At 37.8% G+C, this 14,307-nt stretch overlaps 1 protein-coding gene across 3 annotated transcripts in view; it reads right to left on the bottom strand.

The window, feature by feature from the left end:
• The window catches only part of FBLN2 (fibulin 2), a 247,445-nt gene that overhangs the window by 29,544 nt on the left and 203,594 nt on the right, over window positions 1-14,307 (bottom strand). For 2 of the 3 annotated variants that reach the window (XM_090021495.1, XM_090021494.1), the window contains exons 6-8: window positions 10,873-11,079; window positions 7,507-7,623; window positions 6,960-7,061 (exon numbers count right to left, since the gene is read on the bottom strand). In XM_090021495.1, the coding sequence (XP_089877621.1) occupies window positions 6,960-7,061; window positions 7,507-7,623; window positions 10,873-11,079 (426 nt within the window). Of the gene's footprint in view, window positions 1-4,792; window positions 4,934-6,959; window positions 7,062-7,506; window positions 7,624-10,872; window positions 11,080-14,307 lie in introns of all 3 variants that reach the window. The other variant, XM_090021496.1, reaches the window with a different exon arrangement.

Raw genomic sequence — 14,307 nt, 5'->3', positions numbered from 1 at the left:
ACCTGCACTGTGTTTGAAAGAATTTCAAAGAAATTGAGTTAGTTTTTCAAGATTAGTGAAAAATTAATTCCTGCTGTTGAACCCAGAATTGTCTTATCTTCATTCTCTGCTGGTTGGAAGAGCTAAAGACAGGCAAATACAATCTCCACAGTAACTTGAATAAGGGAGAATAAGAAAAAGGAAAAATACTGCACAATACAGTTATATAGTTACATCTTCTTGAACCAGTTCAGAACTGTGCCTAGGAATGACACTGGGAAAGCAGTATGCATTTCTCCCTTTAACAGTTTAATTTTCTTGTCATCATTCAGAATCCCCTTGAGAAGCAGTCTCAAGCCATGTGCTAAGTTGTGAATGTGTGTGCAGGTAGAGCTAGTGCCATCATCCCCTATGCCATTTCAGGAAAATCTGGAAAAAAAGGTGGTCAATATGACAAAACACTTAGGCTAGGGACAGACATTCAAAAAGCCTGAGCCTGAATTGATTCAATCTTTGTAGGTTAGTCTAACCTGGATTGGCTAAATGAGTTTGTAACCCAGACACACATCCCAGAAAAGCAGGGACATGCATGCTGTGGCTCAGGCTACAAGTTTGGGGGCGCTGGAGCAGCCCTTCCTTTGCTTCCACAGAGCACAGCTGAGGGGGGCACCGCCAGGCCCTGGCAGGATGCTCTGATTATCCCCTCTCCCCTCCCCAGCCCCCTGGCCTCCTGAGCTGCCCATCAGGGAATGTTTATCACCCCTAACTCAGTGTTCATCAACTCATTAAGAAAACAAAGCCTCTCTCACTGTTTTTCTTATTGTCTGAGAAGCTGTCTTACTTGCAAAGTGATATTAAATCTACTTAGTAACATGTTTAACTCTTATGTCTAGAAGAAATTAGCATTTTTGCATAATTCTTAAAAAAAAAAAAAGGCTCAGCGGAGATTGCTTTGTTCTCCTGCATTTACAATTACTCAGAAATCTCCAGATTACTTAAGCTTAATTTGCTTTACAGAACACATATGTTTAATTTAGAAGTGCTGTTCTTCTGCAACCATGTATCGCACTTCGTTGTAGTTTTACCTGCATACAGTTCCCATACTTCATAAATAAAGTGAGCACTTGCTGTGTATTCAGAGTGGGGAAAAACAGCTTGGATAGGATCAGGGAAGAAGAAAGCATTCTACAGTCTTCCCATGGAAATACAAGATGGAATAAGATGAATACGATGGAAACAAGTCAAGGGATGAACTGGAGTGCATGTGAGAATGTACATGAAATGAATCAGACTCCAAATTGCCAATAGAAACAATCACTATCAAAAAAAGACAACTCAGTTCTTATCTTTGGCAAACATGAGACTTTTGAGGGTAAAGAAATTATAATGTATATTCAAAAATCTTCATAGAAGAGGTGTATGCACACTGTTTAAACAGCTGGTGACTCTTCAGTGTGCCTGAATGACTTTCAGGAATTTTGGAAATCTGCTTTTCAAGACACCTGGATTTTTAATCTTCTACAATTTGACTTGAGGAAATCAAGAGCAACTATTATCTGCTGTTCTACTGTTATGTATGACTAGTCCCTCCCTCCTGCCCCCAGCAATATGCACATATTGACATTATTACGAATGACATTAAAACAATAATTGGCAGACAGACTATTGGAAGTATTTCTCATGTTTCATAGAGTTCAAGATGGAGAACAAAAGCAGTTAGCTGGCAAATGATGCCTTAGGCAAACACAGTTGCAATGTGGGACTCAGACTGTGGTTCAACAAATTACTGCCTGCAGATTTTTGTGCCTTTTCCCTTTGACCAGAAAGATAGAAAAAATGTTAAATATGGCAACTGTTCTCTAGATACCATATGTACAGCAATGCTGTACAACAAAGGAGTGTACATATCCAGTGTGTAAATATTCAGATCTATGCAGAGGTCTCAAAAGTTCCTTCCTTATTAAATATGTCTACCTGTAACCATTAATTGTATCAGGAAAATATAAGACTTCATTATTTAGCTAAGGAGCAAGGTAGTCTTTTAGCTACACAAAGATGTGGTTTGTATTGTAAGTTTTACAGCTATACCTGTGTTGGGATTATTTTATTTCCCTGCTCTGGTACACTCAGCTGTTTCCAAGCTTTGAACTCAGCTGAGTGCCCTGGGATGGCAGGGAGACGCACAGTGCCAGAGTATGGGAGCAGGGATGAACATGGTCCCATTTTCATTGGGACAGTCCCTTTTTAAACACCTGTTTTGGGCATCCCACTGAAAATAGGACTCAAGTGTTCATTTAACCAAACCAATGAGACATAGCGTCACATTAACCTAAGTATGCTTGTACAGTTTTACCAACAAATTAATGGGTGGTGTGAAAAACTGAAAGCATCTTATTGATGTCAGCTCTGGTAAAGTCTTGTTATAATGTCATGAGGGACAAGTTCCAGAAAAGGCTGAAAAAGTATAAATGAAGATAGTATTTTCATTTCTAAAGACCCAGAAGTCAAAAGGCATACAAATTACTGATACATTCATTAACATGAGGTAGGGAAGTCCCATTGTCCCCAGTTTATTTCTGTTTTAGCTACTTAAACAAGAGACCTGATTTTCTGAACTGCTGCACATGTGTCTGCTTCCATTAAAGTCAATGGAAGCGATCTCCCAGGGCACACAGGAAGAATGTGGAGGAGCACAATGTAACAGCTTCTGCCTCATAAACCTCTGTTTTAACTCTAAGATCATCTTTCTTTCCCAGTGCTGTGGTAAAGTTCTAATTTTACATAATGAAAGTATTATTATTATGCTTAGAGTGATATGTCTACCAGTATGTCCAGATTCCAGAAAAAAACATGTAGAGGTGAACGTTAATAAAAGACAGGAAAGAGGTGACCTGCATTCCTGCTTTGAACTCTAACACAGAATTGAAGGGCATTTGTACACTTTTGCACTGCAGTGCTGGGTGCTTTCAAAAGTGCCTGGTGCTGTGTGCATGCATTTGTATAAATGGTGAAATGTGCGTTAGTGCTGAGAAAATGGTGGTGGTGCTCTTTTGAACTAAAACATATCAAAGGTGTTTTAATTCAAAAGTGTACTGCCTCCATTTTCCCAGCTCTCATGCGCATTTCACCATTTATACAAATGCATGCGATGCAGTGCTGGGTATGTCAGTTTGCATGCAGAGCAGACTCAATTAATGTGCTGCATCTCCAGTCCATCAGGGCAGACAAATGAATGCCCATAGAAGAGTAGAGCTGGGAGGTAACCCTCAGGGTCATCTAGTCTCACCCCCTGCTCAAGGCAGGTTCATCTCTGCCTACTTCATTCTAGACAAATGTTTCCTAACCTGCTCTTAAGAATATGCCTCTGTCTTGGGACAATTTTCCTGCTAGCTTCCTTAGAGCACACAGAGCATTGGTGGGAAGGAAAGGAAAGCAGTGTAGTTGTGATACCAGTGGACTAGATGTGATTAGCTCAATGAATGACACTATCAATGAGACTACAGGGCAGTCAGAAAAGAATGATACAGCCACAAATGACATTATAGCCACTGGTGGCATTGACATTCAGGTGAAATTATTAATTTCTTGGACTCCTGTTTTAAGGAGTTCTACTTGAGACAATTTAAAAGTGTCTAGTTTTCATAGTGTTAGCATGACAGTCTCTTAATTGCTGGTTGCCTCAAGGCCTTGGCACATGCTACATCTAAGACATGATTGGGGTGTTAATCGCACCACAAATAGTAACCTTGACATACATAAAAGCCAATTTATGGCATGACAATATAGCAAATGAGCCACAAATATATTTCACATATAATGTACAAAACTCTGGACTTACACTTTCCCAGGTGAGTGTCCTAATTGTGTATAGTCATCTACATGCAGGGCTAAGTGCCTACAGGCAGAATTATAACCTATAAGTAAAATTCCATTCTGGGGACTTAGATGACAAAAATACCATATAGATGACCCAACCCAAACAATTAGGTGATCCAGAAAGGAACAGAATGTGACCCTTAGTACTGTGGAATCACCTTCACTGAAGGTTTTCAAGAAGAGGCTGGACAGGAATCTGTCTAGAATGGCTGAGAAAGAGAGGATCTATTTTTTGGACAGGGACTTGGGTAGACAACCTTCAAAGTCTCTCTCAACCGTACTGCTCTATGTACACTTCTGAAAACCAGGCCTACAAGCTGTCTCTGGTCACTTTTGAAAATGTAGGCCCTAATCTTGTAAGACAACAACTCTCTAATAAATTAAATGAATACTGGTAAAAATTGATTACTGTCCCACATAAAACTATTACCCAGGGAGACACCATAAGAAGATGTTAGTACATCTTTAACTTTTATTCTTAGAAAATCAGTGGCACAACCATGGAAGGGCTAATCAGAGTTACATTCCAGCCTTTTGGAAAGTATTTCCCCTGGACTTGTGCAAATTTCATGAGGTCCATTTACAGTGTCCTTTTACTAAAGCCCAAACTTTGAGCAGCAGAATTCACATCTCCACACTGGTCAATCCCCATTCTCATTCAGAATAGCTTAACATTCTGTATTCCTGTGGTCATCATAACTATGAACCTGCATTATATGCATCTTGATAATATACTGCTATAGAAAAAGCCAAGTAGCGTAGAATGCATGTTGTTAAAAACAGTCAAACAAATGGTGCAAATGTGTTTTTACTAACTCACATTAAAATGTCATAGGCAAAGATGACCAGAGAGCCTTTTAGCACAAATGGTTTAAATGCATTGCATAGCATGAAGAAGTACAACGCTACAGTGAATGATTTACACCTATCATCTTACCAACACATTTTCTATGCCTGTTGAGTATAAAGCCCTCTGCACAGAACACTCTGTGGCTGACACAGCTGAATGATCCCAATGTGTTCACACACAATTGTCTTCTGGAACAAATGTGAGTACCTATAAGGCACTCATCCAAATCTACATCAACATGTTGCAACCAAAAGGGAAAAACAGAATTCTATTAGAATTATTTCTGAAATGATCAAATATTTTTTTCATGTCGGAGTCAACTAAAGTGCTTTGGTGCTACCATCTCCATATCATACTATTTTAAACAAGGTATTATGCCCACCATAAAAGATACAATTAACATCCCAAGTTTTCTTACCTGTACAAAAAACAGCTGCCTGGAGATACCTATATTAATACTGACATGGATGGAACAAGTCTATCATGACCACATTTAACGTGAGTAATTTATAACAAATGATTTATCCTGTGCTTTGAATCACTTGTTTTATTCATGAAATACCTAGGTTTCATTAAATTTATTTCATATTCAATAACATTGGAAAAGGGGTTTATTTAGATTTCTTAATGTGATGGGCTAATTACTAACAATTTTCTGTGAGCATTCAGAAATAGCTATTTGAGTTTATTTGGTTAGTTGTGATGAGTTAGATAATAATCACTACTTTATAATTAAAGATAATACACAGAACGTTGTTTCTATTCTCTGGTTGGAAGAAAGAGTGACCAATTCCCAGATGAATATTTAAACATGCAAAGTTTGTGAATGATAATGATGCAGCACTGAAATCTGCTACTTGTAAATATCTAGGCCCAGTCTTCAGTTTCTGCAGGTTGAAGTCCATTGGGCTCTACTGATTGATACCAGCTGAAGACGTGGGCCAACTGTCAGTGAAACATACCCTTTAAATGATTAAGGAAAGGATACACAAAAGAGGTATAATGTCTGGCTGGAGAGATTTTATTTAAAGACTAAGGGGAATATTCAGAGATTTTCCCTTAGCATTTGGACCATGATACTGACATCCATTTCAAATGAAGACTTTATTATTGACTCCCATGGTGAAATTAAAAAAGGACAATGTAAATCACCTCCAGCAGAGTTCTGCAGCTTCAGCTCTAATTCACAGGCTGAAATGATAGCTTTTGTCACTTGACAACTCCACTGCAGGACTTCATGCTATCATAGATCATGGGCCCCAGGCCTCAGCCTGCTTTTGCCTGGGGTCCTCCTCCCCGCTCCAGTGTCAGGCAAGCAATGTGCAGTCTGTAGCTATCCAGTCCACAAAACTCCATACATGCTTTAGGCAAAACAGGAGGTTTTGCACAGAATGTTATCCTCAGTGAAAACATGCCAGTTACAGTAAGAAACTATCTTAGCTAAAATAATCATGCACTGAATCAGAGAGTGGAATTTTAGGGTGCCTGTACACACTACATGTTTTAATCCTCATTAAAACTAAATAGGTTTATAAAATTTAAACTTGTTTATTTTGAAGCATTGCATCTATGTTTACACACACTAGGTTTTCAAACAAATTAAGCCAGGTCCCTGGCTGGTACCAGAGGAAAGTGGGATGCTCCAGCACTGCCCTCCCCCCCTAGCCTGGGGCCCTCTACCCATCCCATGTCCATGCCCTGCTACGCAGCTGTGGAAGCAGGGAGCTGGCAAACAAGAAAAAAAGAAAAAGCTACACAAGAAAAAAAAAGTGAAAGCAATTTGAAGGGGTAAGCTACAAAAAAGGGGTGTCCATCTGGTGGACAAAGAGGCTCATTACACATCTTTGCGCACCTCTGAAGAGTTTTAGTTTAATGCACAAGAAAGACTTTTAAAGTGCTGGGAAATCCCGCTCGTGTAAACAGACACACAGTTGCAGTGCATGAAAGGGCAAAAATTGTGGCATGTACGTGAGGCCTTGAGCACCACAGTGGAAATAACAAGCCACATAGTTTTTCAAATGACATAATGGATACTGTATGGATTTTCTCCGAGGTACACCCACAGATGTGTACCCCTGCCTCAGTCTGGTGTTAGATGCAGCAAAGTTTGCTTTGAACTGCTACTTATTACTAGCAATACCAAAAATAATGAATCGTTAGCAAAAGATCCATTGAGGCTCCTAATACCAGTGGGATCCACATAGAGGTACTTTTACTCAATTATCTGTCTGGTAAACTTTAAACACCTTCTCACCTTCACAGGAAACCTTATCAGCCGTGATAGCATATCCGGACAGACAAGAACACACAACATTCCCTTCGACAACACTGCAAATGTGCTTGCAGGGGCCATTATCTAGAAAAAGAAAAGTTTCAAACATTTTAACATTCAAAGCGAATATCATTAAAGATCTGCAGCTTTGTTCATCCACCTATAATCCTAGTTATGGTAAACAGATATAAATGCATAAACAAACAGTCTGCTCTAGTAACCTTAATCACTATTTACAATCCTTTTATTGTACTTCAGCACACCTGTATCATTTAAATTATACTGCACAGCTGTGCTCCTTAAACTAAACTAAATAGCAAGCATGTAATAACCTTGAAATCAGTCTAACCTCAAATTACCTCAACACATTCCCCGCGACAATTGCCCAGGCTCTTTAGGCTAATGGCAGAGGTAACTAATATATAGATGTGCACTGAAATGAGACTAGTGAAAGGAGACTTGGAATTTAATTCCATCCTTGTAAACATTCTTAACATGCCTCTGTCTACATCTTGTCTATCAGACATACCTTTACACTTATCTGGTTCTTCTGGTACAATATCAATAATGGCAGGTTGGGCCTGAGACATTTCTGAAGCAACGGTAGTTTCCTCTGCTAAGCCAGTGGTTTGTCCCTCATCGGGATCTGTAAACGTATGCAAAGAAAGGAAATCCAAGATGAATTAGACTGCATTGAATCCTTTAAAGACTGGAAGTAGCAATTCCAATTCGGACCCTTCATTCTGTCATACTGCTTTCTGTAATCCATACATACATGATTTCAGATGGCCTCAATACCAGCTCATATAATAAGTATGCAGTGATTAACTTACATATCTGAGCTCAAGATGTACTTTACTTAAGCAACTGTTTATGTAACTTCCATACATATGGAGAGGGCTATAGTAAACTCTGATTAACTCACCACTCCAAGGAGAATGTAAAAAATGGTTAATTATCCAATAGTGGCCAATTATCAGGAGTTCATAATGGCAGTAGGTGGGAGGAGAGAGCACTGGGAAGAACAATGGCAAATTAAGCCATAATGATGATCAGAGTTTACTGTACAAGCAAAGGGATTTGCTTATAAGGTCTGTAGGCACAGACTAAGGTAGACAGCTGAAAACAGCTTTCCATAGGGTCAGATATATCTTCTCTCTGTTAAAATCTAATGAATCAAATAATAAGCATTAATGATTTGAAATTTTAAAATTCTGCCCCACTCTGAAGACAGTGGTTATATCTTAATTTTCAGAGTAAATCTCATAATTGAGATATGAAAAATACAAACAGTATTTAAACATATGCTGTACATCCTATTACAGTGCAACAGGCAAGAGAGTGGCATCCAAACAGGCAAGATAGTTTGACAGTTGACATTATCATTTAAGGTTTCGAATACAACTTTAAAAAAAATTAAAATAGATCTAAACACATGATGCGATGTTCTATCAAGAGGAATCTGATTTCTGTCATCAAAACGTGTTTACATTCACTAGGACAAATCCTGCCATCAGAAACTAATGTACAATTTCCACTGACTTCTTTAGGACATATGAGGCCAGGGTATTAAATGAGCACATGGCAATAAAAGAGGACTAGTTCTGATTCCACATACAGATTTTCCAATTTAGAAAAAATGCACAGGCATGTAATAGGCCACAGGACACTAGAAAGGAAGAGCTACAGAGGCACTTCATGAGGATAGAGGATATTTTCGAAAACTGGGAAAACTAACTGGGACATAAGATAAAACACAGACAAGCGTCAGTTCCAGTGGTTTCCTGCCACTGGGGATAAGTCAAGAAAGCTGAAGTGCTGAACTCAGGCCTCACCAATTAAACCTCTGCCAGAAACAGAACGGTAAGTATGCTGGTGTGCCTGCTGCCATGAAACTAACTTTGCTCCCTTGGGAGCCCCTCAGCCTGTCCTCATAAACACAACCAATAATCTTGCCCCAAACAAACAAATAAGCAGTTAAACAAAACTTTTAGCCTTTCTTCAGGTGGGTGAAGAGGTCCTTTTAACTGTTGCCCCTCTAAAAAGTAAGCTCATCTAGGTTCTTGTCTGCTCCTTCCCCAGCTCCAAATCCAGCTCCCTGCTTTCTGTCCCCTTGTTCTTTTAACTGCCAGCTCATCACTCACAGTTGGGTTCCTACTCCAGGGCTGGCTCCCCACTGCAGCCCATGGTGGCAAAAGTTTGCTGAACCTGACCTAGAGTTCAATGTGGCTAGCCATACTTCAGTAAAATTATTGGAAACTTTTTGGGGCATGGACAGACAGATACACATAATTAGTTTACTGTGCACTGGGGAAAATACTAAATGGTAAAAATATTAAATGATAGAAATAAGAACTGCAAAATGGATACTAATTCTAGCTAGATCAACATATACTTGATGTACCTATAAGTATAGCAGTCTTTCAAACTGTCTGGAAAAATTATACAAGATCCCTAAAAAGAGAATCTCCCCACTTTTCCTTATGGCATTGGTGGCAAGATTAAAAACAAAAACAACAGTTACTTGGTTCCAGGTAAGACAGTGAGCCAACTCTGGTGCGATTCAAGTACAGAACTGTTTTTGTACCTCTTTGGGATCAGGTGCTTCACAAAATGTAAACAAAATTGTAGACTGGTGCCTCAAGAACATTCTCAAATACATTAGCGATGTAACTTTTTAAAGAATTGTGGTTAGAGGAATGATATAATAAGAGCTCATTATCCATGTCTGGCAGACTGTACTTGGAGCCTAAAGAATTTTGTCACTGGAAGGCAACATCTCTTTTGCTCATTGAGTAATTAAGGAACGCTGAAATTAAAAGCAGTTGTAACTAACCTATGCTTTACATTTTTCATATTATCAGATTTGAATGACTGCCATGGAGAATTCCAGACATCCAAACAGTTACAACACAAGAAATTTTCTTTTTAAGCCTCCCACCACGTTAGACAACTATATCTCTCTAGGCAGAGGTCAATGATTGCAGTTAAAATTAAAGTTCAGGAAGCAATACTATGTGCTGAATAAAGATTATCAATTTCAACTGGAAAACTAACCATGACATGCAAAATAACTCATATGACTTTCAAAATAGATTATTATAAATCTCTTATTATAAAAAAATAAAACAATAAATTAAATATGTACCTAAATCTTATGCCCTTGATATTTACATGGAATAAAACAACAGTCTCCTAAACAGGCACTCATCTTTATATTAGTACATGCACATTTCCTATACTTGAATAATAACCAAAAGAAATTAGAAAAAACCCTTTCAAGCACAGTCAATTAGACTTAAAATTTCATGCTGGCATTTTAAAAAGAGCCTAACAGTACCAAACTATTTTGTGACCTTTTGAAAATGCTACTCTAAAAACATTTGCTTTTATTTTTAATTTTTTTTCTAATAAATACAAATTACCAAAATTACTAAGTTTATAAGAATTGAAAGGAATTATTAAAACTTGTATGAAGGAAACCCAACACAGGAAACTGTAGGATCAATGACTAGTATTTCCTAAGTAATCTAAAACTAGATAAACAACTCTCCTTAATAATGGAAATCTCCCTAAATAGGTAATGGAAGATCCCTGTCTTTGGAACATGTAATCAAAGTTAGGAAATACTTCATGCCTATGAGCTCTGTAAAGAGAGTTTTCCAAGGAAAACTGTGGCAAGCCTATCGTTGGGGATGCTGCAAATGATCCCACTTAACTGTTACGCATTCCTGCTTCCATTGAAAAAGTCCATCTGTTTCTGAGATAGAATAAGACTAAACAAGCAGTGAAAGACAACTCAGATCAGTAAAGACAAAGCAAGGCAAAGCCAAGACCCTATACGGTCACATGTGGAACAGCTTCTCCTTAGCTTTCTCTTGTCCATTTTACTTACCTGGCAGACAGCTGAGCCCATCATCTTGCAGTGTATATCTTGGGAAACACGAACACTTGTAAGATCCTACAGTGTTGATACATAGATGCTGACAGAGGTCTCCAGGATAGAGTATGCATTCATCCAGGTCATCACCAGGTAAGTTATTAGATAGTTCAGCTTCATTACTGATGGACAAAGCTTCGTTGTGATCTTCAATCTCTGAAACTACCAATATTCCAGAGCCATTATTAAGGCAAGAGTCTATAGCATGATCTATGCATGATATGTATGTGAAGTATCACCACTTTTGCCATTACCCCAATACTACAGTCCACTAAGTCATGAAAAATCACAGACACAGAAAAACCTACCTTGGTCATACTCTCAGTCTCTTCTGAGAGCCTTCTTTCCAAACCACAAGCATGTATCTTTGTTTCCTGTACTTGTAAAACTGGTGATCAGGTAACCACTATCCCTCTAGTAAGCTCAAAAGTATTTGTGCCTTGCTTTGTACTTGTCTCCAGGAACAGTGGCCCACTGAGCAACCCAGCAATTTTTGAGAGCCTTTATAAAAGAAGTATTATTATATATTCTCAGCTGCATCACAAATAGTGCAACTACCATTATAGTAACAAAAGCTTAAACACATTCCTTGCCTGTGTTCAGTAAGCTCATAAAACTGGGATAGACTTTCAAAGACAGTGTCTGAGCACCATGCAATTTACTAAAAAGATACAGCTGATTCCTGTAAAGCTGAGAAGAACTTGGGTTGTTTTTAACTCCAATCTTTTACAATAACCTTGAACCCATGGAATATTCTATATAATATGGAATAACCTCTTTTTCTCAGTCTATTAATCAGTTTCTATTCAGGACGCTAATCTGGTAAATGTGTCCCATGTATATAGTGCCAACTAATTTTCATAATTTGAAAAAATCCACATTATAAAGCAAGTGTGCTGAAATTAGCAGAGATTATTTTTGTAAGGAATTGATGCATTTCTGTACTCAGTGGTCTTCAGATTGATTTTAGGATACCATACTTTTTAAGATATTTATCAAATACCTGAGAAGTATTCTGTCTCTTTGTCATTCATAAATTCATAAATTGACAGTGACTATCAAATTTATAGTCATTTGATCTTGCTATAATGTTGACAGCTTGACTGAAGATCTCTATTTAATCAAATTTCTGTAATCCACATATATCCTCTTTGCTATCTGAAACAGATTTCAGTTGGAGTTCTTCACTGCAAGGCATGTTTTCCACACCTTTAATCATTCTCATGGTTCTTCTCTGAACTTTCTTCACTTACCAAAATCCTTTTTGAACTGGCAACACCAATAGTAGACAAAATATTTCAAAAATAGTCACAAAATAGAAACTATGAAAGTGCCACAACCTTCCTACTTCTATTTTAAATCCCATTATTAAACAAGCAAAGGTTGCATTTGTATAAAATTAGATTTTGAGATGTTTCACTTAGTTTTTAGTCAATGTTATGTACACTATGTTGGTTTTTTATCAGTCTACTTGTTTAATCAAAAACTTGCATTACAGAATATTAGTGTATTACCTCCAACCTGTTACCATTTTCAAACAAATTTGTAATCTAATTAAAGAAGACATCACTCAAGTTTGAAAAGTTCCATTTCCTATAAACCAATATTGATTGGCATTCATCATGCATTCCCCTTTAATTCTTTATTAACTGTGTCAATTCTTTATTAATTGTATCAGTTGCTCCATTAGTTTGCCAAGGATCAATGTCAGGCTGAGAGGCCTATTATTATCCATCTTTTATATTCTGTTTTCTAGAGCTTCTCCAGTTGCCAAGACCTACTAATGGTATTAATGGTCAGTATTAATGGTCCACCATGTTCCCTAGGCGGCTTTCTTGAACAGCGCTCAGACAAGTTATTTGGGCTGGCTGAATATGACATGTACAGTCAACAATTTGCTCCTCCCTTAAGAGTTGGTTGAAATCCTTTCAACTAACTTCTGCCTGTGATGAATGTGGATTTGGATTAAAACAGTTCTTCAGTCTCAAATGTGTTTAGCTTAGGGCCTTCACCAGCACTGGTTTAAAAAATAAACCAAAGCCAGGAAAGAATTTCATTAAGCTACAGCTGCCCACTGGAGAAGTTTAGAGTGTCAAACACAATACATTCTGTTTTCTAGACTTGGGCTCTCCTTTGCTGTGCCTACTCAGATATCCTTCCTCTTAGTATTAGAAGTTCAAACCAAGGGATTTCAAGGCATTACTGGAAGCTCCAAAAGACAGTTTAGTTTAATTCAGCTCAGAAGGAGAAACACAACAAATGCATGCGCAAAAAAGGTATGCAGACAGATCATGAAAACTGGGTTAGAATAACTTGTACATCAGTGATGAAATCTAGAGTAAAATGTGAATCAGATTAGTCAAGAAATTCATTGGACTGGGTAAAGTAAGATTGAACAAGGCAATAACAGGTAACAGGCAATAACATAGATGAATATTTTCAATATTTCTTTCCACTGCCAGTGCTGTATTCATCCTCATGAAAGCATTCCATATACCATCCCTTCTCCCATATAGAACAATAATACCCATAGATAATCCTACAAGTAACAAGAGATCTTCTTTCTAAGGTTATACCTGGCTCAAAAACCTCTCCAAGTCATAATTTTAACAAATAAAACAGAGAATTTTCATTTAAACCCCAGGCAACACAGGGGTCGGGACACCTATAAAGCAATACTCAAGCAAGAGGCTATTAGAGCCATTTGAATCTCCAGCAACTCAGTCCCACCATTAAGCTCTCTTAGCTGAATTTGCCCAGAGAACTGCATGTAGCCGGAAGCCCCTATTTGGGAAATCGTTGTCTAGACCCTAGTAAACCTATAGTTGCAGAGGCGTTCTCCTTCAGAGCCTGTGTGTTTCAGAAATATGCAAAATACTTACCCAGCAATTTTCAGCAAACCTAGAGGTTCTAATACATATTCATATGCATTCAGATATTCAGTCCTTCTTTCCATATCATTTTAGTGTTAAGAAACAGAATTAAAGATAACAGAAATATGCTGATTTGGTCCTAGCATCTTTTGTTTTAAAAATCACTTTAATAACTCTTTGAAAACCCTTTTTTCTTTTGAAATAAGCTGTGCTAATTGTGGGGTACAGTCATAGGATAAAGCTGAATCTTTAGCAACTTGAAAGGCTAAGTTAAAATGATGCCTAATAGCATCCCTATTTATAATTTCTTAAAAACCCTGTAGCCTACAATTTAATCATAAGGAAATTTCCATATTTCACTAAAGCAGGGATGCTTCAAGCCAATCCAAAAGGAAAAAAAAAGCAGTTTTGCTTCTGATAAGCTTAGTATGCCTACAGCAGTGACTAATCAGTGCTGTCTTTCCTTCATCCTAGTCTTCCCTTTGTTGCTTACCAAATGTTTTGCTTGGATCAAGAG

The sequence above is a fragment of the Crocodylus siamensis genome, chromosome 11 (assembly GCF_052110815.1).
Source record: "Crocodylus siamensis isolate JL-2025a chromosome 11, ASM5211081v1, whole genome shotgun sequence".
Taxonomy (NCBI): Eukaryota; Metazoa; Chordata; order Crocodylia; family Crocodylidae; genus Crocodylus; species Crocodylus siamensis.
This window is presented reverse-complemented; position numbering and strand designations above follow the sequence as displayed.